The sequence below is a fragment of the Mytilus californianus genome, unplaced genomic scaffold (genome assembly GCF_021869535.1).
Source record: "Mytilus californianus isolate M0D057914Y unplaced genomic scaffold, xbMytCali1.0.p SCAF_12, whole genome shotgun sequence".
NCBI classification, from domain to species: Eukaryota; Metazoa; Mollusca; class Bivalvia; order Mytilida; family Mytilidae; genus Mytilus; species Mytilus californianus.
In genome coordinates this window covers 12,435,972-12,459,936 of record NW_026262604.1, presented here as the reverse complement: position 1 = coordinate 12,459,936, position 23,965 = coordinate 12,435,972, and the positions used below count along the sequence as shown (strand labels likewise).

At 33.6% G+C, this 23,965-nt stretch overlaps 1 protein-coding gene and 1 long non-coding RNA gene across 2 annotated transcripts; both read right to left on the bottom strand.

Moving 5' to 3' along the window:
* Nucleotides 1-7,831: 7,831 nt before the first annotated feature.
* Nucleotides 7,832-15,240, bottom strand: LOC127721385 (type-2 histone deacetylase 1-like). The gene is made up of 2 exons (XM_052228121.1): nt 15,091-15,240; nt 7,832-9,610 (listed from the first exon to the last, which is right to left on the bottom strand). The coding sequence occupies exons 1-2, from the start codon at nt 15,178-15,180 to the stop codon at nt 8,417-8,419; spliced, it is 1,284 nt and encodes a 427-aa protein (XP_052084081.1). The 5' UTR covers nt 15,181-15,240; the 3' UTR covers nt 7,832-8,416.
* A 5,443-nt stretch (nt 15,241-20,683) lies between these two features.
* Nucleotides 20,684-23,179, bottom strand: LOC127721400 (uncharacterized). Its single transcript, XR_007991214.1, has 3 exons — nt 23,093-23,179; nt 21,899-22,021; nt 20,684-20,784 (listed from the first exon to the last, which is right to left on the bottom strand). It is a non-coding gene; the product is annotated as an uncharacterized LOC127721400 (long non-coding RNA).
* Nucleotides 23,180-23,965: the final 786 nt, after the last annotated feature.

The following is a 23,965-nucleotide window of genomic DNA, read 5'->3' as shown; positions in this document are numbered from 1 at the left end:
TGTATAATATTCCCGGAGACAAGGACGGATACCTAAGACCGAAATCCGAATATAATTCACCAGTGGGTGGTGTAAATAGTGTATTCAATATATGAAAAGGAAATGATGAAAAATGGGATTGTCCTACTGAACGTTGACTTTGATAGTTTAGCGAAGCAACGTCACCGCTGTTTCGGAGTTTGGTAGCACACTTTACCCAATGAACGTGTTGGTATTACTTGCAACTTATTGGTATCGCAAGAGAACACCTGGGATCTGAACCGTTCATTTTGGTGCATTCATGAAGATCAAAGCAAGTTTCTGTTGAAATACGTATGAATAGAACCCCAAATTTAAGCTAGAATACAATAGGGTCTGGATGGGGTCCTTCATTTCTGTATTCTTAATTTTTAGGCCATTTTCTTCTATCTTTTTTTGTCCATTAATCTTTATCCTTTACTTTTTTGGTCTATTTTTATATATTCTTTAGTTTTTAGTTTTTTAGTTCTTTATTCTATCTTTTTGCCCTAAACCCCATCCAAACCGCCTTACAAATTAAGAAATAATTCATGGAAGCCATAGATTTGTTGGACATTTACACATGGCCTGGGCCGTGATATTCGAATTTTATCCTGAGCGTTAGCTATGGCTTCCATGAATTATTTCGATTCTAATAGGACAAATACGGTAATTTAAAAACTGAAGCGAACGTAAGATTGCCGTGTGTATGGCTGTTCTATTTTACCCCCTGTAAGATAAAAGCTACAAAATTCATATAAATCTAAGTCTTACATGAATTATTTCTCAAATAAGCAGTAGAAAAAATGTGTTCAATTCTCATAATTCTTAACCCAAACATTTATTTTTCGTTGGCTACTATTTACTGTCAAATCCAGAGTTGACATGTCGTAACTAAGGAGTGAGCCGCCATGTTGACTTGCTGAAATCCACAAATATGCGAATAATGCAATGGAATAGAAAATGAAACAACATCTACCTCAAAACTCCATTTTAATGCAATAATATCCGAACTTAGAGAGTATACGTAACGGAAAACATTCAGCTTTAGAGTTTTCATTCGTATGACGTCATGTTATGACATGACGTTAATGCGCCAAGATCATTCATGAAATTTGGCGGAATTTTATTTTATTTTGATTTTATACATTTTTTAAGCTCTTGTGCATTAATTATTGTTATGCAATATAATAGGAATAACGGTTCTGTAGTTTCTTTTTCAATTTCAATTTGGACACAACAAAATCGACAAAGTGTTTGCACATAGGTTACGATACATGTGGATTAACGTGGGAGGTAAATAGTAACAGCCACCAATATGCACATCTCTGAGTCTGCGCTAAGTATCGATATATCGAGAATTTTATCACGGTGTTGTTTACAAAGCGAAAGAAGCACGTCATATTAGAATTGGGTACATTTCATATTTTCATGATCATCTTGCCATAATTCTGAACATGGTTAGGGCATACCCACTCCTGCCAAAGAATCCACACTGAAGCCTATGGGCACCACCATAACAGAGTCACACTTGTTTGTTAGAACAAAATTACAATAGTGGGGGGATTGAGGGTCTAGATGGGGGTTTACAAAAGGGAGAATAATGGATCCAAAAAATAAAGAATAGAGAATAATGGGGTGTTAACATATAAAGAAAGGAGAAAATGGCAAAAAAAAAATTAAAAATACAGACATGAAGGACCCCCCCCCCCCCCCCCCCCCCCCTTATCAAGACACTCATTAGTGGTCCACAGGATTTATAGACCTTTCAAATGCACCTTGTAAATTGTTTAGTGTGTCTCATCATTTCAATTTTAATTGCTTCTTTTATATAGCTCTAACAAAGTATATTGCAATGCCTTATAATGCAACCATCGATGCTCAGTACCCAGTTACCGACCCGGAGATTCACTAACTTTCAAGCTCACAAGTCAATGATTGTTTGACAATATTCAATATTACCATAATTACCCATGCTAGAACTCCACTATGAAAATTTGACGTCGACTTGTTCCAATGTGTGAATAAAATGTACTTTGATTTTAGACACAAAAAGGGACATAACTCAACCGACTAGAAGTAGATTCATATTACAAAATAAACATCTAATTGCTGAGGCCTCTCATGGGGGTGTCCAAGTAATCACTTAATCACAATTTTTTTGCCAATATAATAACTTAATCATTAATTATTTTTTTAAACAAGATAATAAAATAATCAAAAATACAGTAGATTATCAAGTAATCATGAACTATTTGGTCTGGTAATCAAATAATCACTATAAAAACGGCCAAGTAATCACATAATCCAAAACCCCATGAGGAGGCTCATTGCTTGATTTATTAATATTGATATTTACGCAAAACACCTTCAATACGTCTACCTCATTATATGTTGTTGCTTAAAAAGGATAAAAAGAAGAGGGTGGTAAAGGGTTATTTTCGTGCAACGTGTTTTGCCATTTTTATTTCACGTGCAGCCGTGAAAAAGGTTCGTTATTCACCGTGTTTCGTGAAATCGGTAAAAAGATCAACGTGCAAGAAATTTTTAATTGTTCGATCATCGTTAAATGGCAATTTTATTTTTTTATTTCGCGTTCTTCTGTGCAGATACCCTCCCCCCTTTACGCCCCTCAAAGAAATTTAGGAAACTAACATAACTGTCAATAACAAAACATACAAAACCGTAGAAAAATGATTTTTATAGTTTGTTCTTATTTTGTATTGTTACACCTTTGTCCCAGGTTAGGGGGGGGGGGGGGTTGTCGCCAGCATACATGTTTAACCCCCACCATAATATGTATGTGCATGTTACAAGTAAGGAGTCTGTAATTCAGTGGTTGTTGTTGCTTCATGTCTGTCATATTTGTTTTTCGTAAATTGTTTTTGTTAGAAATTCGGCCGTTAGTTTTCTCAATTGAATTGTTTCATTTTTTCATGTCAGAGCCTTTTCTCGCCAACTTATCCGATAACTTGTTAGTAATGATGGTGTGCTGGTTCTATTGACGAATAAATATTACTTCAATCTACCTAATATCTTCTACCGATTACGTGTTACTTCTGATAGTGCATGCTGTTTCAATAGACCACATTCGAGTTCTGTCCTTCACCGGAAAAGTTCGTTAATTATGCGCGCCTTTATGACGTCATTTAACAGATAGAGGGGATCGCTTGTATCCCTGCACTATTAAAGGTCGTCAAGCGTCTTCGTGATCGTCATTATGCAGGATAAACTAGAAATAATGTTTGTTCCGTAGTTACTTAATCACAATTTCCTTAATGACAGCAGTGCTGATGATCAATTATAAGAATTTAATTTGCCGAATAATTAATTTGTGCAGTATGGCATCATATTTTTTTCAACCGCTCGCTCAACATGGAAAGGAAGTGACTATGGCCCTAAATGTGGCTATAATGCACGAACGATGTTCAATAAAACCAAAGTTTTTGACGGACAAATATTACTTCTATCGATTTATACTCACTATAGACGTTCGTCTGATAGTGTGCTGTTTCTTTTTACGGATAATAATATTCTTCAGGCGAGGCATATTAGCAGGATTTTTTAATTGTTTAGTAGCTGTCTGAATGACGATCGAATTTTGTACCAAACTGACTGGACCAATAAAAAAACCGAATTTATCAGTACTAGCTTTAAAGTTTCAATCTTTAACATATACAAATCTTAAAACTAGAACTAAACTAAAATGACATATATAAACAGCTTTCCGTTCAATTTTGAACTAAACTTTGCAGGTGTTTAGGAGCCGGCGGATAAGAAAACACTACCCCTCCTACTTTCTGGCAAAGAAAAACTAGAAGCTCTCAAGAGCCTGTGTCGCTCACCTGATTCTACTTTGGTTTTGGAAATCATGTAAAAATAGATTAAAATCATAACAGATACTCTAATAATGAGTGAGGCTAAATTTGGTTTAATATTGGTCCTGTAATTTAATAAAAAAAAATCCCGGTGGCCATCTTGAACAGTAAATCGGCAACAAAGTAGCAACACTTCATCAGCACCTCATAAGAAACATTTATGACATGTTTGGTTTCATTCCATTCAGTGCACCTCTAGAAGAAGCATTTAAATAAAATTGAGAATGGAAACGGGGAATATGTCAAAAAGACAACAACCCGACCAAAGAGCAGACAACAGCCGAAGGCCACCAATGGGTCTTCAATGCAGCGAGAAAATCCCGAACCCGGAAGTGGTTCTCAGCTGGCCCCTAACTAAAATTGTGTGCTAGTTCAGTGAAAATGGACGTCACACTAAACTCCAAAACATATAAATGAACTAAAATTAAAAAACATACCAGACTAACAAAGGCCAGAGGCTCCTGACTTGGGACAGGCGCAAAAATTTTACGGGGTTAAACATGTTTTGTGAGATCTCAACCCTCCCCCTATACCTTTAGCCAATGTAGAATAAAGAAACACATAGCAATACGCACAGTAAAACTCAGTTTAAAAGAAGTTCGAGTCCGATGTCAGAATAGGTAACAAAAGAAACTAAGCAAAATGAAAACGATACATAAATGAACAAAGGACTACTAACAGTTACTGACATGTCAGCTTCAGACCTCAATTAAACTGATTGAAAGATTATGTCTTCATCAAATGAAAATCAAGTACAATCCCTCCCGTTAGGGGTTTAGTATCATACCATCATAAAATATATGAGAAGAACATAACCCGTATCATGCCAACAACTGGTTTTAGAATAAATGTGTTTATTTCCGATGCAAAGGCCCTATGAGTGAATCAATATTAATACCAAAATATGCAATCCTTAATGACTTGACAACAGTATCGTAACTATATCCTTTCCGAATATGTCTGTTTAAAGGTTTGGTTAGCTTTTGAGGTGAATGCCGACATTTTTGTGCTTTTTAAAGAATATTACCATAAAATATTGGATGTGAAATAGCTGAACGTATCAGATGTCTGCATGTTGATTTATATGTACGAATGATGTCCTTGTACCGATGATAAAGTTTAGTAAATGTTTTGACTAGTTTGTGATATCGAAAACCCTGGTGTAATAATTTTTCAGTAATACAGAGATTTCTTTCGTTAATATCAAATACGTTGTTACATACACGAGCGAATCGAAGAAGTTGAGATATATAAACACCATAAGATGGCGACAAGGGAACGTCACCATCTAAAAATGGATAATTAACAATAGGAAATGAAAAATCATCTCTTTTATCATAAATTTTGGTATTAAGCTTCCCGTTAAAGATAAAGATATCAAGATCCAGGAATGGGCAGTGTTTATTGTTAGTATTAGCTTTATTTAAAGTCAGTTCGGCAGGATAAATCTCTTTAGTGTACATACTGAAGTCATCTGAATATCTAAAAGTGTTATTAAATTTTTGAATCAGATGTTGTTTCGATGGGTCTTTGCTGATTTTAGTCATACATTGTAACTCATAACAATACAGAAACAGGTCCGCAATAAGTGGTGCACAGTTAGTCCCCATGGGAATTCCGATAACCTGACAATATACGGAATCTCCATAGCGAACAAAAATGTTATCTAGTAAAAATTCAAGGGCAGTTATAGTATCAAAGCAGGTCCAATTGACATAGTTCTTTTGTTTGTTGTTACTAAAAAATGACCTAAAAGAGTTTGAACATATATATTCGCATTCCGACTTTTTAAATGCCCATTTAATCAGGTGTGCGATTTTTTTCTTATTCTGATTATGAGGCAACGTAGTATATAGGGTAGAAAAATCAAAACTTTGAACAGATTCGAAATCACCAATATAAGCATGCAATTTATCAAGTACTTCCAACGAATTTTTGACACTCCAAAAGTAATTAATTCCACTATTTTCAAAGGCCTTATTTGAACAATTTATTACCAGGTTTTTTATTGTACCAAGTGTACTAGTAAGTAGAATAGATAGTTTAGTAGTGGAACAATGGCTGGAAGACGAAATAAATCCATATTTGTATGGAGTTTTATGCAGCTTCAGAAGCCAGTACATAGTTGAAACTTTCAAGTATTTCCCATAAGGTCTTATGTTAAAGGAAGTCCCCCGCTGGCGGCCATCGTGGATGAAGGATCAGCTTCAAAGTAACAACACTTAGTCAGCACCTCATAAGAAACATTCATGCCATGTTTGGTTTCAATATATTCAGTACGTGATTCTCTAAAAGAAGACATTTGTATGTATTGTCCATAGGGTCCTTTGTTAAACATTGTCCCCAGCTGGCGGCCATCTTGGATAATGGATCGGCTTCAAAGTAACAACACTTGGTCAGCACCTCATGAGGAACATTCATGCCATGTTTGGTTTCATTCCATTCAGTGGTTCTCTAAAAGAAGACATTTGTATGTATTTCCCATAGGGTCCTATGTTAAACTAAGTCCCCCGCTGGCGGCCATCTTGGATGATGGATCGGCTACAACGTAACAACACTTGGTCAGCACCTCATAAGAAACATTCATGCCATGTTTGGTTTCATTCCATTCAGTGGTTCTCTAGAAGAAGTTCACTATGTAAAAAGTTAACGACGACGACGACGGACGCCAAGTGATGAGAAAAGCTCTTTGGGCCAGGTGAGCTTAAAATATCCACTCAAATACTCCGGGAAAGTAAGCAGTTCCGGCTCCACAAATGTTGCCCATTTTCATGCTCATGCAAAGCTAAAATTCGGGGACAAACCAAGGGTTTTACAATCTAATTGAAATACAGACGCTCCATTCTATTTGTTGTTTTAAAGATATTTCGATATCTTCTGGTTTTGTCGTAAGGAAACACATCTTCAAAAATTTGAAGGCTGAAATTGCTTTGGCTGATGTAACAATTTTCATATTTAGAAAGTAGAATGGAGTGTGGTCAGATCCTTGTAAGCAAAGCTAGTGTACATGATTTGTATCGTCATCAGATTAAGGGATGTTTCAGCACGTGTGTTTTCGATACGATAAAAAACAAGAATGTGTCCATAGTCATGGATGCCCCACTCGCACTATCATTTTCTATGTTCAGTGGACCGTGAAAATTTGGGTCAAAACTCTAATTTGGCATTAAAATTAGAAAAATCATATCATAGGGAACATGTGTACTAAGTTTCAAGTTGATTGAACTTCAACTTCATCAAAAACTACCTTGACCAAAAACTTTAACCTGAAGCGGGACAGACGGACGAACAGACGGACGAACGGACGGACGAACGAATGGACAAACGAACGAACGAACGGACACACAGACCGAAAAACATAATGCCCCTCTACTATCGTAGGTGGGGCATAAAAAGAAAATATACGAAAGCAGCAAATAAAGAAAAACAGACAAAACCAAGGACAAAAAAGACAAACAGAACATATAAAGCTATAGATTGAACAAAAAGATATGTAGGTATTATCAATCGTGGACAAAGGATCTTTTTTTAAGGTGGTACATAACACTACAGGGAGATAACTCTGTAAAAATCAGCTGAACGTTTTGATCACGTTCTATTGTTAAGGAAATATTAAGCTTCTCAATGATCAAAATTAGTGTTTGTCAAACTGCTATATATCCAATGAAATTTTTCCGATAAAATGTGTGGTTCGAGTTTTTTGAAATTTTTATATTTTTGTCAACGGGTCAAAGTTAATATTTTGTCAAATTGTTATGAAAATTAAATGAGCCAAATTAATTTTAGTCAAGGTGTTTGGTACCACCTTAAATCAGATTAAAACGCTTGTCTAGCGTACAAAATTATAAGACTGGTACATGTGTCTTTGATGAGGTTGTTTTATTGAACCATGATTGTTCCGAAATATTTAATTGTTTCTGGGCGGATAGTTCTTTCAAGGACTGAAAATCTGCAAAACCAATCCAATCTTTATTAAAATACAAAATTCAATATCATTATGACAAACAAAATGCATATTTACAAAATGTATACAAATGAGAATATAAACAATTAAATAAGTTAAGTTAATTTGGATAGATATTTAGAGATGATTCAAGTAAAAGGCATTTTCGAAGTAACATTTTTAAAATAAGTACTTCAAATCAACGTGTTATATATGAGGGTATAGATGGAGTCCTTCATTTCTGTACTTTTTATTATTTATGTCATTATTTTCTATTCTTTATATTTTGGTACCCCATTATCCTCTATTTCAAATTTAATTCCTTTTTTTCATCCTTTGTTTTTTTTGCCAATTTTTCTATAGTATTTTCCCATTATTCTCTATTTTGTAAACAAAATCCAGGCGCCTCATATATTTACAGCACCAAAAAGGATTTGTTACCGATTTACAAGGCAGAGGCGTGGTTTATTACAAAAAGACGATGCGCTAGAAAACAAATCATGTAATCATTAAGAACATCTGAACTTATCAATAGACTAACTCGTTTATAATGAAACAGGCTCTGTCTTAATACATTTATAAAGGAATAGTGACAAGATCATTGTCCCAAGATATTACTCTTTGATATTTGGACGTTTCCGTCTACTTTAAGAACGACGGATTTTCCTGTGGTATTTTCGGGGCCTATATTAATGGTTTTAGTTCCTCCACCACCACCACTTCCGGCTCCTCCACTTCCAGAACCACCAGATCCTGATCCTCCTCCAACACCTCCACCAACACCTGTCAACTTTCTGGTCATTGACTCGACCATTGCATCACTCAATTCTCCGCCATTTAACATCATGGCCATCATCATATTATCCATGTCAAAGCCACCATTAACATTATTCATCAAGTCATTGTGATTGTGTGCGTTATTGTTTACGTTGTTGTTTTGGTTGTTATTGTTATTGTTTATATTAACATTGTGCTGCATTCCGCTAATTTTCTGTTCGAGTCTTGCTACTGCTGTTTTAAGTGCTATTGCATCCATTACATCGAATGCCCCCGGACTAGGAACACTCGGAACACTCGGGATACTCGGAACATCCGGAAGAACAGGGCCCATTAGACTAGATATGTCAATATTTTGGCCTCCCATTGCAAACTGTGGACCAACTACCTGTCCAAATCCTCCAGAGGAGACTGCCATCGCAGCTTCCATCATACCTGGACGCTGAAATACTCCAGCAGGTTTTTTGTCGAAAAAGTTTAAATTAATGTCACCTGTCCTAACTTTCGCTTTTCCACCAATGGCATTACCTCCCTTGATATTAACTCGAGCGCCACCTGCATTTACATTTGACTTGAAACCACCGTGATCAACATTTATTGTTTTCTGTCCAGTTGCACGACCAACTGTACCTACAAGATTTACCTTCTGTTTGTTAACAATCTTTGCACTATTTTCAGCTTTCTTTATAACATTTATGATTGGCCGCCGATCAAGTACGATAACTGGTTTAGGACGATTGAACACAACAGTGAGGGGTTGATCCTTCCTAATATTGACATCCGTTTTGGAATTTATAACTGTCTTTTTAACTATCTTTTTAGCCATATTTCCTTTGATATATTTTCGTGCTGCATAGCCATTGTCATATCCATTGGGCATGACCGGAAGTCGTGAACCGAAGTTGTTGTAACCTCCTCCACTAATTGGCCCATGTAGTGAATTGTGTATATTGTTGCCACTTGCCAAATAGACTGGCTTGTAAACGTTCATGGGGTTTCCATAGTTTGGACGATTCTGAAATAATGATTGAAGCAGCATAAATAAACAGACACACACACCACACACAATTTTATAAGCATTACAAGCAACAACAAAACACAACAAAAAAAGCAGTATATTATTTTTAAATAATTCGATAAACGAATTCAACAAGCACCAGGGCATTATGAATATAATTGTTTATTCTGAAAACAGACAGCTGATGTACTATGCTTACTTATTACAGGTTTGAAGCACACCTATCTGCATCTGTGGTATAAGTTCTAGTTAACAATGCCAAACGATTGGTTATGTGTAGATACATGAGAGTCTGGATGAGGTTTACAGCATATAGAATAATGGCAAAAATACAGAGAATAGCGAAAAATAGGCAAAAAAAAAATAATGAGTAGAGAATAATGAGATGATGAAATATAAAGATTAGAGAATAAGGATAAACAAGAGAGAAAAATGGTATAAAAAGTTAAAGAATTAAGAAATGAAGGACTCTCATCCAGACCCTCATATATGACTCAATATTAGAAATAGAAAGTCACAAATTGTTCAATCTTCTTTTACTGAATAAAATGCAAGTTAACTTTTCAAGATTGCCATAAGCTCGTTCATCCAAAAGAAACAAAAACATATTCTTTGTCTATTTTGGGTTGCTTTCTCTGTATAACCCACATTTCTGAGTATTCCAAGTCAAACAATTTGGGCGACTTTGCCTGATTTTATTTCCATGGTAACATACAGAAGGGTCTTGGTGGATGTCTTCATTTCTGTTTTATTTAATGTTCATGTTCTTTATCTCTTCTTTATCTTTTGCCCTTTATTTTTTATTTTTCATATTTAACCACCCCATTATTCTCTATTTTTAATTTTTTGGCCCATTTTTATTTTTTTTTTTTTTTTATTTAGCTCATTATTCTCTGTTCTGTAACCCCATTCATAAGACTATTAATATATTATTTGAACACACATCCTTTCCCCGATGAAATGTTGCCTTCGGACTTACATGACTTAAGGTCTCGTGGATTATCGAGTAATGCACATTAAACATCATGCGTGGGTGTACAGCAATAATTCTTCACAACTAACGTGTGAAAATTATCTGTGAATCGGACATCTTTATTCGTAATGAAATATTGCCGCTGCTCACATGATAAATGTCCACTAATAAACATGACGGAACGTATAGTCATTTTTATGGTGTAAATTATTAAAAATGAACCGTTTGATGGGTACATTTACATGAATATGAAACATAGATTAATACATAAATCCTGAACAGATTGTTGACCTGGTTTATAGTAATAGGATTCTGTTCCTAAATTTGTTTGCTTCATACAGCCTATACTTTATATAGTTTGTTCTACTGGTATAAACTACCCATCAATGTAGACAGAAAACCAATACTTATACAAATATCCAAGTATATAAAGACACTACCTTATTAAATATATGAATATAAAACGCAATAAAAGGCTAATAAATACCAAAGACTTTGTAAAGTGGATGATCGCACGACAACGCCGACGCTGAATATAAATTATAAGGTTGGTATCTTTGATGACTTTATAAACAAAATAAAAATATGCTATCAGTTGCCGGGGTAACAAGCTACAGGTGCCAGACCACCAATTCACTCACTCCAATTTAGAACATTAAAACTAGTGCTTTTGATGTCATTGTTTACTTTAAAAAACCAACAAATTTGTAGAAATGAAACTTTTGGTGAAAGAGAAATATATTTAGACCTTTTTAATCCAAAATTTACTTGTCAATGAGTTTGCATTAAAAATTGAGGATTAATGCACTCAATAGTATTATATATATAAGATTTCCAGAATACAAGGGGTTATTTTTAGTAGTAGTTGCCTTCCAAACGGCGGTATTTCACAAGACTTTACACTTTGGTTCAAAATTGGCATTTAGAAAGTGATACATGTACAATTCAGGATGAACCTGGTTTCTATGAAGGCAGTCATTGAAGCTGTAAAAATTGAAAAAAATTGTTGGATTAGATAGGGATTTTGAATTGGTGGTCTGACACCTTTACATGTGAGCATGTTATCCTGTGTGAATGAGGTAATATAATCAATCACAACTCCGTGTTTAATGAATGTTTCTTGTGGGTGTATCATAAGTGATCACTTTTCAACTTGTTTATTTATTTTTTTTTCTGGTTCGGAAAATATTTTCTGAGTCCTATCGAGTGTAAAAAGACAATAAAACCACGAACATATCATTAACATTATCTATAAAAAGATGATAAAAACTAATAGTTGGCGTAATATACTTAGTCTACCACTAAGCAATGATAAAAAAATGTTACTGACCTGAAAATAATTAAGGCCATGAATTATTCATTTTTATTTGTTTGTCAACAAGTGCAATGTGTAAACAAATTAATATACGAAGGCCGTACAGTGACCTGTAGTTTTTTAAACTATTGGCCTTTGTTCGTCGGCGGATAGTTGTCTCATTGGCAACCATACTACATTTTTTTAATATAGCTTGTAAATTTAGAGCTTTGTCTAACAATGTTAAAAGTTGAAGGTTGGACAAAAATTATCGTTGTTTATTAGAAAAAAATACTGCTTATCCACAATAAAATAGAACAGAATAGAATATTTTATTATTCCAAATTACAAGGCCAATAAAGAGCATGTAAATCAGATACAATGATTCAAGTAATTAAGTCAACAATAAGACATTATATAAATAACACATAGCTGAGAGGGTGATAGAGCAGATTGTTACCCCGAGAAAACATTGTCAACTGAGGGTGATAGAGCAGATTGTTACCCCGAGAAAACATTGTCAACTGAGGGTGATAGAGCAGATTGTTACCCCGAGAAAACATTGTCAACTGAGGCGAAACCAAGGTTGACAATGTCTTTTCGAGGGGTAACAATCTCCTCTATCACCCTCTCAGATATGTGTTATTTAATTTATTATACTGAATGTTCTGTTATTACTGTCTATTAAATTTTAATTTCAAAGTAATAAACTATGACGTCTTGTACATAACAATCATCCGTATTTATTAAAGCGCACACTTGAGCAAACGTCTCCGTGAAGGTTAATAGAGTATTTGCCACGGGATAGAGTAAATTATCTCCCTCGTACTAACCAATCAAAATCTGGCATTTTGACATGAAGTATAATAATACAATATAATATAAATATCACCATAAGCCTTAGTCAGAACAGAGCCAAAACAAAATAAAAACAAAAAAATCATGTTTTGTACAAGGCCAGTACTTTTGAATTATTACAATTTAAGAAAAATTTCTCATTATATGTTCATAGTACTACACCACGGAGGTACTGGAACTTCATTTTTTTAGTACAAATATAAAGATATATAATTATGATATGGAAATAGTGCAATAGTTTCGAAGTATTGCATCAGTATTACAATTTTTAGGTACATTTTTAGTACTATAAAAATATATTACTAAGAAAGTACACGTGCAAATATAGCTGTGTAATGTATTAATGCATTTTATAAATAGACAGATAGATTTAAACTCGAACATCAAGCATACTGAAGAAATTCAGCTTATTAAAAGTAATTAAAAAAGAATACAAAAATTGAAACTGGAAACAGAAAGTAGAATAGATGAATAATTGTTGCTTGCTAAAGGTCTAGTGGCAAATATTTCATGTATATTCAGCATTTTTTTAGGTATATACCTTAGTATAGGTATTTTTTTCAAAGACAAGTGACTGTGGTTTGTGTTTTAAATGTAATTTTTGCTGATTAAATTAAGGAGATGGAGTATGATTGCCAATGAGACAACCATCCACAAAAGTTCAAATGAAGAGGATGTAAGCAATTATAGGAAACCGTACGGCTTTCAATATTCATTTGTGAGGCAAATGTTCAAGATTATCAGAAACTATTAAAATGCATTCAAGAGGGCCTGGATGGGGTTTGCAGAATAGAGAATAAAAGACAAAAATGCAGAATAAAAGGGTCAAAATAATAAAGAATAGAGAAAAATGGACCAAAATAATAAAGAATAGAGAAAAATGGACCAAAATAATAAAGAATAGAGAAAAATGGACCAAACTAATAAAGAATAGAGAATAATGGGGTGCTAAAATATAAAAAAAAAAAGATAGAGAATAATGGGCCAAAAATATAAAGAATGGAGAAAAACGGGCTAAAACAATAAAGAATACAGAAGGAGAGAACCCCCATCTATACCCTCATTCAAGACAAGATTTCTGCTGGTGAGTTATATCTATGTATATTTGTTTATTATGGTGCAACTTGATGGCCGTGCGTTGACCTATAGTTGCAAAATCTCTGGTGGATAGTTGTCTCAATGGCATCCATACCCCATCTCCTTGTTTTTTATATGTTTATACATTAAAAAAATCAAATATCAGCCACCATTGAGAAGACTAATGAAACACTTTGTTAAAAAAATTAATTATTCAAAGAAAGTTATTTTACAATGTCATTTGGACACGAAAGATAAAATTATCAATGATGAATTTTGCAACTACTTTTATCCTTGTACTGAGTAAGTTTAAAGTTTGTCCATATCAGATAGATTTGTTAAATCAAAGTTATATTTGGTTTGATAGTCTGTTAACATGGAAACATGTTTTTTTATTGAATATGTTAATTTCATAATATATTTATAGACTAAGTCGCAATTTATAGACACGTGTCTAAATTCAAAGAACGTGGTCTGAACTCGTGCTGTCGCTTGGTTTTTAATTTCTTTGAGTTGAGTTCTCATTGACGCCATCTATTCACATGCTTAAAGACGAAAGTAAACACACGACAACCCTGACTAACACCATTTTCATTTTCTAAGATGACAGTTATAATTTTGTAATATTCCAGATGACATAATTGATTTCACACCAAATTTCTTAGCTTAGTATTGACGTTTTTTTTTATTTCTATTTATCTCAAAACACCTGATAACTTTATAAAAAAATAAGTTCCTGTGTGTGTTTTAACCGGTTCGGATCAGTTTGATAAATTTCGATAAACCACACATTGATTAAATTTATGATTTACCACCATATTTATTCGGAATACTTCACTCACGTTTTTCCATTAAATCATTAGAACAAAAGAATCTACCACTTTATCCAGTTGACACCAATATTTATCCACGCTTAATAATTAAAGTTTCAAGTTTTAAAATACTCACTAAACCTCGCAATTTTAAGTTTCCAGGAGATACATATCGTAAACTTTATTGAACTAAACAATACTTTGTATTGATTTGATTTATATTTTATTTTAACAAAGCTATATCTCCGAAGTAATTTTCATCTTTGTGAAAATCTGTTCCGGAATACCTCTGTTTTTATCAATTACTAGTATTTGCTTTGTTTTTTATTCGAATACGTTAGATCATAACCAGTATAAATTCCAATTTAAAACTCTCAATCCGTGCTTTTTTGTCGGTTTCCTGTAGTATTTGAATATATTAAGCTTTAAAATGTAACGTCTGCTAAATCTAAAAATAACTTACCTTTGGAAGATAAAGCGACTGTGAAAACTCACACAATTGCAGTATAAAAAAACAACAAAGTACAAAATCGAAAATATGATTAAAATCCATATCTCTACGTCTTCAGCACGGACCAAGTGTTGACCTGACGTCAGTTAAGGATAAAATGGACCGAATGTCCACACAAGTCGTGACAATAATGTGTCACCTTCAACAGTCTAACTAGCAATACGATTTTACCAATTAGCTATAACTCTGGACAGTTTACAATCAGTTTGACCCATTTACTTGTACTGTGGTAAAACAATGAAGTGGGAAAATTGTCGGAAGCTTTATAATAAAAGACACATAAATGACAAATGGGAAAAATATAGAAATATAATCATAACGACATATTTGTCCGTCAATGATCATTCCTCTTTTTATTTTTAATATTTTTTTATTGGTCATATAACCACTCAATGTACTTTGTCTATCAAAAACATAATCAAATTAATAAATACATACAATATATTTGTAAACATGTGACGAACTTAATATTGGAGTTTCTTTAGCAAATTTTACCCAATATGTATAAATAAGAAGATGTGGTATGATTGTCAATAAGACAACTTTATGTTTATTTTTTCTATAACGTATTTAATATAACACTTAATTACATAAATCTAAAATAAATATAGCTCATGCTTACGTGTCGATCAGTCCAGATGAATAAACTACATATATTTATTTTTAAATAATTAAAATCGTTCATAAATTAAGAAATTATTAAAAAAATATTAAGAAACATAGGATTTTCTATGTCTCTTTTGGTCATAAAGTTCTTCACGTGTTTCGGTTCTTATGCATCCTTGACTTTCAAATGTTTGGCTTTGCTCGTTCCTGATCAAGGTAAACACAGAAAGGGGCTACGGTGCATAAAAGGCAAACGATTTATGAAGAGTTATTTTTATTTCCTTTTTATTTAAGTGAAAAACAAATTGTATAATTCTCACCTTCATTAATATTCAATTTATTAATTAAACATTTCTGTGTCATACAAGTGAACTATATAAAAAAAAATTTGTTTGTTTGATATAATATTTATAAACGAGAACACTCTTTTGTACTATATATATATATATAAAGACGGAAATGTGGCATGATAGCCAATGAGACAACTATCCACCCAGGGGCGGATCCAGCCATTTTTAAAAAGGGCGTGAATGTCACTGTCTACTTAATCGGTATACCAAGTATGTGGTTTTGTTAAACACGTTAGTTAGTTAGAATTTAGGTGTCAGACCACCAATTCACTGACTGCAATTTAGAACGTATGCAAGTAGCTCTTACCTGACAAAAAATAGTGCTTTTGATATCATTGTTTACTTAAACGAACCAACAAATTTGAAGAAACGAAGCTTTTGTTGAAAGAGAACTATGTGTAGACCATTTTGAGCCAACATTTACTTGCCAATGAGTTTGCATTAAAATTTGAGGATTAATGCGCTCCATAGTATACTTATTTAAGATTTCCAGAAAACCAGGGGTTATTCTTAGCAGTACTTGTCTTTCGAACGTTAGTATTTCGCGACAAGACTTTAAACACACTATGTTGAAAATTGGCATGTAGAAAGGTGATACATGTACAATTCAGGATATACCTGGTTTCTATGAAGTTAAACTTAAAGTGAAATATTCAGAAAGCTGTGAAAATTGCAAAATTTGGTTGAATAGATAGGGATTTTGAATCGGTGGTCTGACACCTATAGACAGATCGATATGTTTCTCCAGAGACATATAGACATATAATACATATCTCCAATTTATGATTTTTAGGTACAAGTATGCCGGTAAATGTCTTTGTTTGATAAGCAGGTGACAGAGGTCACATAAGTTGTAAATTATTATTAACTGTTAGAATGTTGACAGGGAATCAAATTCAGGTGTTTCCGGTATTACATGTGATCTAATTCGTAAGTTACGCATAAGTGGCGGTACATTTTTATTTGACTAACGGCATGTATCGACTACAAAGACTCCTAATGATTTAAAGAAAAATCCCGAGTTTAATATTCCGAATAGATAGCCGACTATACGGTATGGATATTTCTCATTGTTGAAAGCCGTACTGTTGCCTATAATTGCTTACATCCACCTTATTTGAACTTGGGTGGATAGTTGTATCATTAGCAATCATACCACATCTCCTTATTTTTATAAAGAAGGTAAATTAAACGAGACAAATTTAATAATCGATTGATTTATATATCGTGTAATTAGTATCCAACTTGGCAGCGCTAGTTAAATGCACACAGAATAAGCATTATGAGACAACAATCCTAAAAAGACCCAACCGGCAATTGAATACGAATATACTGTTATAGCATATTGAGGTCACCCTGTATTTTCTGATTCCTGATGTTTTTATGTTACAGTATTAAAAATTACTCTAATAATTCACTTTAATGGACTATTTAAATGTATTAGGATAACTTAAGCTTGTTATAGAAAAACATCTTTAGAGATCCGAAACAATGGTACAGTGATATTGATTTTTGGACGTATGTTTTGTGGTTATAGGACATCAGAAACAATGTGTGGGATATGAAAGTTATTCAGTAAATCTTCCCTACCATCCCAAATAACAGTATTTCTTGGATGTAGGCGCTTTTGCAAGGTTAATTGCAAAGCATGACCGCTATGCCCTAATTATTGTGGCAAAGGTTACAATTACCCACAATTTCGTCTTGTGTCCATTAACTCGTCATGTCATACCAGCTGATTGATTATAAAAATAGCTTTCTTCAATATGCTTATCGACTAGCTACTGAACGCAGGGGCGGATCCAGCCATATTTAAAAGGGGTTTCTCAACCAGGATAAAGAGGGGTTCCGACTATATGCCCCATTCAAATGCATTGATCGTCAAAAAAGGGTTGTGTATATAAGTGGACCAAGTTAGGAGCGTGTAATTCAAATATGGTCGCTTGTTGTTGTATACTTTATTTGTTTTTTGTATATTGTTTTTTTTTTACATAAATCAGGCCGTTAGTTTTCTCATTTGAATTGTTTATATTTGTAATGACGGAGTCTTTTATAGCTTGCTAGGCGGTATGGCTTCTGCTCATTGTTGAACACCGTACAGTGGCCTATAGACAACAGTTGCTAACTTTTGAGTCATTTGGTGTCTGGTGGAAAGTTGTCTCATTGTCAGTCATACCATATCTTATTGTTTATACAGCAATAAAATTCCAAGAAGTCATACTTGTGAGCTAGAGAAATCCAAATTTTGAGTAAGAAAATTCAAATCAAAATTTGCTACCATGAGTAATTCGCGCAGACATATACAGAGGAACATATAGTTTGCAGCATGGACAAACATACTAGTATTTCATTGATTCTAAGGGCGAGGTGACGATGTTGGAACAAAAAAATAGACATTTATTAGAATAATTTTATTTTCAATTGTTAGTTTAATTTTTCACATTAATATGAAAGGCTATGTCGTTATTACATCATCAACATACCAATAAGATCGATTGATTTATGATTTACGCCACTTTCAGAACTACAAAACTGTATTTGCTATTTCATGGCGGTCAGTTTTTATTGATGGAGGAAGTCGGAGTGCCCGGAGAGTTCCACCGACCTTCGGCATGAAAACTGAGAATTCTTGTCAATTAAGATTGGAGTCGAGCATGCCTGCCACGTGCGGGGTTCGAACTAACAACCTCAGTGTTGACAGGCTATTGATACAGTAAACCAATCAGCCACTCCATATCAATAAGATAATTTTCTTAGAGAAAGAGAGTATTTCAATTTTTAGTTCTTATTCTTTAATCGAAATTACATATGTTTTACATATAGACAGAAAACGTACATTGTTTGTAAAACCAAGGCCATGCCATTTTGTTTTTGTTTTTTGTCAAGTCTAATTTTCAGAACATGCCAGTCAGCCAGGAAAAAAAAATTAAAACTCATTTCTCAACCTAATTGCCATAATTTGGTGCAATTTGGTAACTTATATCCGTTCTTGTTCAATATAGATCTAGTGGCCGAGAAAGTAGTTCATCTACTGTATAACTAGCCTAATAACACTGAGGCAGGTTCGTTCGACTTCAATCTTACAATCTTAATTGACCAGGATCGCCAGTTTATCTGACGAAGATTGGTGGTTCTCTTCGGACACTCCGTCGTTCACCAGCAATAAAAACTGACCGCCACGATACAGACAGCTGAAAAAAGTGTTAAACACAAAAAAAAAATCAATCAGTAGGTTTATCAAGCAAAATACGCACAAGCAAAGAATTTTTTTAATTTTTCGAACCGTATTATGAATTGAGCTATAGATATTATATAAATTCAAATGTTACCGCAGTAAAATCGCTATTTCCAGATTTTCGAAAGACTTTTTAGAATATATTTGCTTTGTTTTTTGTCTTCTCGAAGAGAAAATAGTTCGCTCGCTCGAAATAATTCCCATATAAATTTAACTTGTAGAGACCTAATTCTATTTCATATAATTTATTTAGTTCAGAACAGTTCCGATGGTGTATTGAGCAACCGTCATAGCCTCTGGTATTAGCTGGAAATCAGTGGGCTCTAAACTTTAAGTTTCTTTGAGTCAATGTCCAGAACGGGCATCGTTGTTTATTTGCTTGTGCAAAATAGACGTGTTTGTGTATTTATATATAACGTACAACCAAACGGGTTTTATAGCATTCTTGCAGTCAATGTCCTGAACGGGCATGGTTGTTTATTTGCAAACAAAAAGAGATGTATTTATACAGCCCATACAATCAAACGGCTTTTTTTTTTGCATTCTTGTAATGAATATGTGTAAATTGATTTCTTGAAGTAATAATGACCGACATGCATATATTTGTTTTTTTTCGGTAATGTTTTATACCACTTTTAGGGTGTTGTATATAAAGTATTTCCCAATCGTTTTGTAGCAATTTATTTTGAAGATTAGCCATAATTCTTTAAATATATTTTTTTATTATATATTAGTCCATATATATAATGTTAAATTGTTGCACTAAAATAGGTTTTGGACAGTTCAAACCTTGAACTGATTCTGAAAATTCTAGCCAAGAATAAATTTACGTTTTTCCACTGTTACCAAAACACCTTACCTAACTTTTTTCCGTTACGGTAGATTCACAAGGAGTAGTAGTAATTAATGGTTGTTGGAACATCAACAATAATTCTCAAAGTGGATGAGAAATACATTATCAACAATAGTTTGCACTTTGAACTGCTGGTATCAAAGGCGGAGCAGGAAATACTGATCCGTCCGGAGCACCCAAATTCAGATTATGTTTTTAATGGGGTTCGTGTTGCGCTTTCTTTATAGTGTTTTGTTTTTATTTTCTGTTATTTGTCTTTTCGTCGTTTAATTTACCATGGTGTTGTCTTTTTATCTTCGATCTGTGGTTTTTGATTGGTTCAAGTACGTTGACGGCCATGTCTCTTGTGCAGGTTACTGTCACGTGGTTATTATCACGTGGTTACTGTATGGGTTTTTTTCACGATTTTGTGAAAAAGATTTTTGAATTGATAATGATGTCGCGGTCGAGTGATATTAAAAACAAAAAACATTTTACGGTGCCATCGTTTTATTGACCGTGTTCAATAGGGTGATGTAAACAGAGACATTTGTATTCAAAACAATGTCCGTGGCCGCCATTGACGCAATCATCTTGTTTACAGTCCTCAAAGTCGTTACATGCTGAAATAAAGTAAATAAAAAAATCATTAACGCTCAAACATTCCAAAATGTGAAAGGATCTGGGTTGAGGGGTCTTCATATCTTTAATCATATTAAGTCTATGCTATATTCCTACGAACAACGAAAACATGGACGCTCGAAGAGGTAAGGGAGTACTAGCGTATGACATTATTTGTATATAATTTAATTTTGGATGTAACGCGTCTTCTGATTGGCTGACGTTGTTTTGTTTATCAGCTCATAGACATAATTTTGTCATGTGACCGTGACGTCATCAACGTTTTTTCATGGTTTACTCCGGTTTAAAATGGAATTTAGAATTAAATTATAAGAAATGACTGTAATATTTTTTCTGTCTATTCGAAATAACATAAAAAATGTGGTGCACACTTTAAAATAACCCGCTACGCGGGTTATTCAGTGTCCACCACATTTTTTATGTTATTTCTTCATAGACAGAAAAAAATATTACAGTCATTCCTTAAATAAAAATTAAATAGAATAAACACTTTATAAAATTGGTGAGCCCGAAGCTCTTTTCTGTATTTACCTTCACCAAAAACGTTCAAATACAAAAAATAGAGCAAAAAATACATGAGTACGTGAAAACTCGAGGAGAGATTTGAAAATTTGAAACAAAAGGAAGAGCCTTGTCAATTTAAGGTCAATTTTGCCTAAGGGTTTTTGAACCTTAGTTTAATTTTACCTTAAATTTATCAAATTGAACGCAGAATTTAAACAAGAAAAATGGCTTCTATACGTACTCACGTTTTCCAAAAAAAAACTCAGTCATAAAATTTGTATTACATGTAATATACTTTATACATGTAAATGATTCTGCAAATTTGATCAACCATTTCTCGTGTTACATATTTAAGGCTTGTTATGCTCACCTGGCTTATCAGTACATACCCATTATTGGCAATCGGTTCAGAGCCTTTAGAAGAGAAGATAGTTTAAATGTTTGGCAGAGGATGCAACTTATCACCAAACCATGACAATAGCTCAACCACTGGATAAGGAGCGAGAAAAAACCCAACCCCCACACCCACATAACAGTTATTCTTATTCATAAGAAATGGCAGCAGCAGAATTACGCTTTAAATCAACTAACAATTGCCGAAATATTCCACACAGGCACATGTTCCAAACAAGCATGTAGTATTATGTGTATGAGCACACCTTGTTGTCTTACAATCTGTCCCAGTACCACAATGTTCACTTTTAACAGTTATGGCTGAAAACAGAGAAAATGCTAGTATTAATAGCATATTTAGTTTTAAAGCATTATTAGTAGTTGATCTTTGACAATAAACAATATTCCAGTGTTTCAACAATAGCTCAAAGGTTATTTAAAAAAGATAGTAAATGGGCAAAATGATATTGACTGTGTTATTTCTTGACTCACCCTTTTATTTTTAATCGTTTTAAAGTAAAATGATGGGTTCAGTTCTGAAACACACGTTAATCCATTTTGCATCATAAATCGAGATAAGACAGGGTTAAATAAAAGCATATGCAACATAAATCATAAAATGCAATATAACAACAAACCCTAAAGTATCATTGCTCTTCTACTTCGTACTTTATTTGGCCTATTTAACTTTTTTCGATTCGAGTGTCACTGATGAATCATTTATAGACGAAACGCGCGTTTTAATCCTGGTATCTATGATGAGTTTATTTTTGTTTCATCTGGTTGTTATTACTTATGCAGTGTTATGATGTTTTTTAAAATATAAAACAACTGCCCTTTAGTTTTCATGCATGTTCATGACGAGAAAAAATTATCAATAAATACAATAGGTACATGTAGGTACATGTAGGTCCTGTTATATAGGTCGTTATATGGGATGAAGGTCGGGAAGATTTGGACTGCCACGAGAAAATGAGGGTATAATAAATTGTATATTGACGGCAATTTTGTCTTACAACTGTTCACCTACGGACCCTCAAAGAGTTGTTGGAAGGATACTTTACTTGCAGAGCATATTTAGTTTTAAAGAATTTTTAGTAGTTGATCTTTGACAATAATCAATATTCAAGACTTGGTGTTGTTTCAACAATAGCTCAAAGGTTATTTAAAAAATATATTAAAAGGGCAAAATAATACTGATTGTGTTATTCCTCGACTCCCCATTTTAAAACGTTTTAAAGTAAAATCATGGTGGGTTCAGTTCTGAGACACACGTTAACCAATTTTGCGTAATAAATCAAGATAAGACAGTTTAAACATCAACATACGCAAAATAAATGCATTTTGTAATTAGATTTTTCTATAATGCATCAGTTATGAAAACAAACTTACCTAATAAAGTGCACAATAAAACTATTTTGATGTCCATTTCTCCTTTGTCTAAATTGTATCGAACTTTACTGATAAGTCTAAAATGCGTTTCACGGTCACACTGTTAAATTTTCTCAAAGAGATAGTGTCTAATCTTGGTAGTTTAATCTTTAAGAACTATAAGGTGCAGCATTGTCCTGATTTAACCATGTGCGGATCCAGGATAAGATGTCAGGGGGGGCTCTTCAGAATTAGAAGTTAGAGGACTATATTTTGACAAAAGATTGTCTATAATTATACCTGCAAATAAAATGTTTTTCTTATTTAAGGGGGCGGGCGCCGTGCATACCTGTATGAATCCGTGCTTGATTACCTACAGTGCCACGGACAAACGTTCTTATTGTTTTAAAGTTTTATGTGAAGGTGGGGAAACAGTGCCACGGACAAACGTTCTTATTGTTTTAAAGTTTTATGTGAAGGTGGGGGAGGCATTGATATTGAAAATATTTGTAATATTCGTTCATTTATTGTTCGTGATAAAAATGTTATTTTAATAAAAACTTACTAGAAAAATACTTATTTTTACATTTAAGCGTGGCTATAACTCCCTTAAATGCATACGTAGTGTAGAAAAGGGATAAGCTCGGCCAGTTGCGCAAGGATATCTAAGGTTGGGCCACTTAGCCAACACCACATGATCAGTCACATGTTGTTACGCTAATGCTCACTTAGCCTGCACCTCCTTGTTGAAGTGTACTTACTTACATTGTAAAGTATTCACTCATTTAAGAGGATAAGCACTTGTTCCGTGTAGGAATACAATAACCTTCTGAAAAAATCAACTATAAATACAAGGCAACTGTATTACCCAATTTACAAATGTAATTTTTAGTC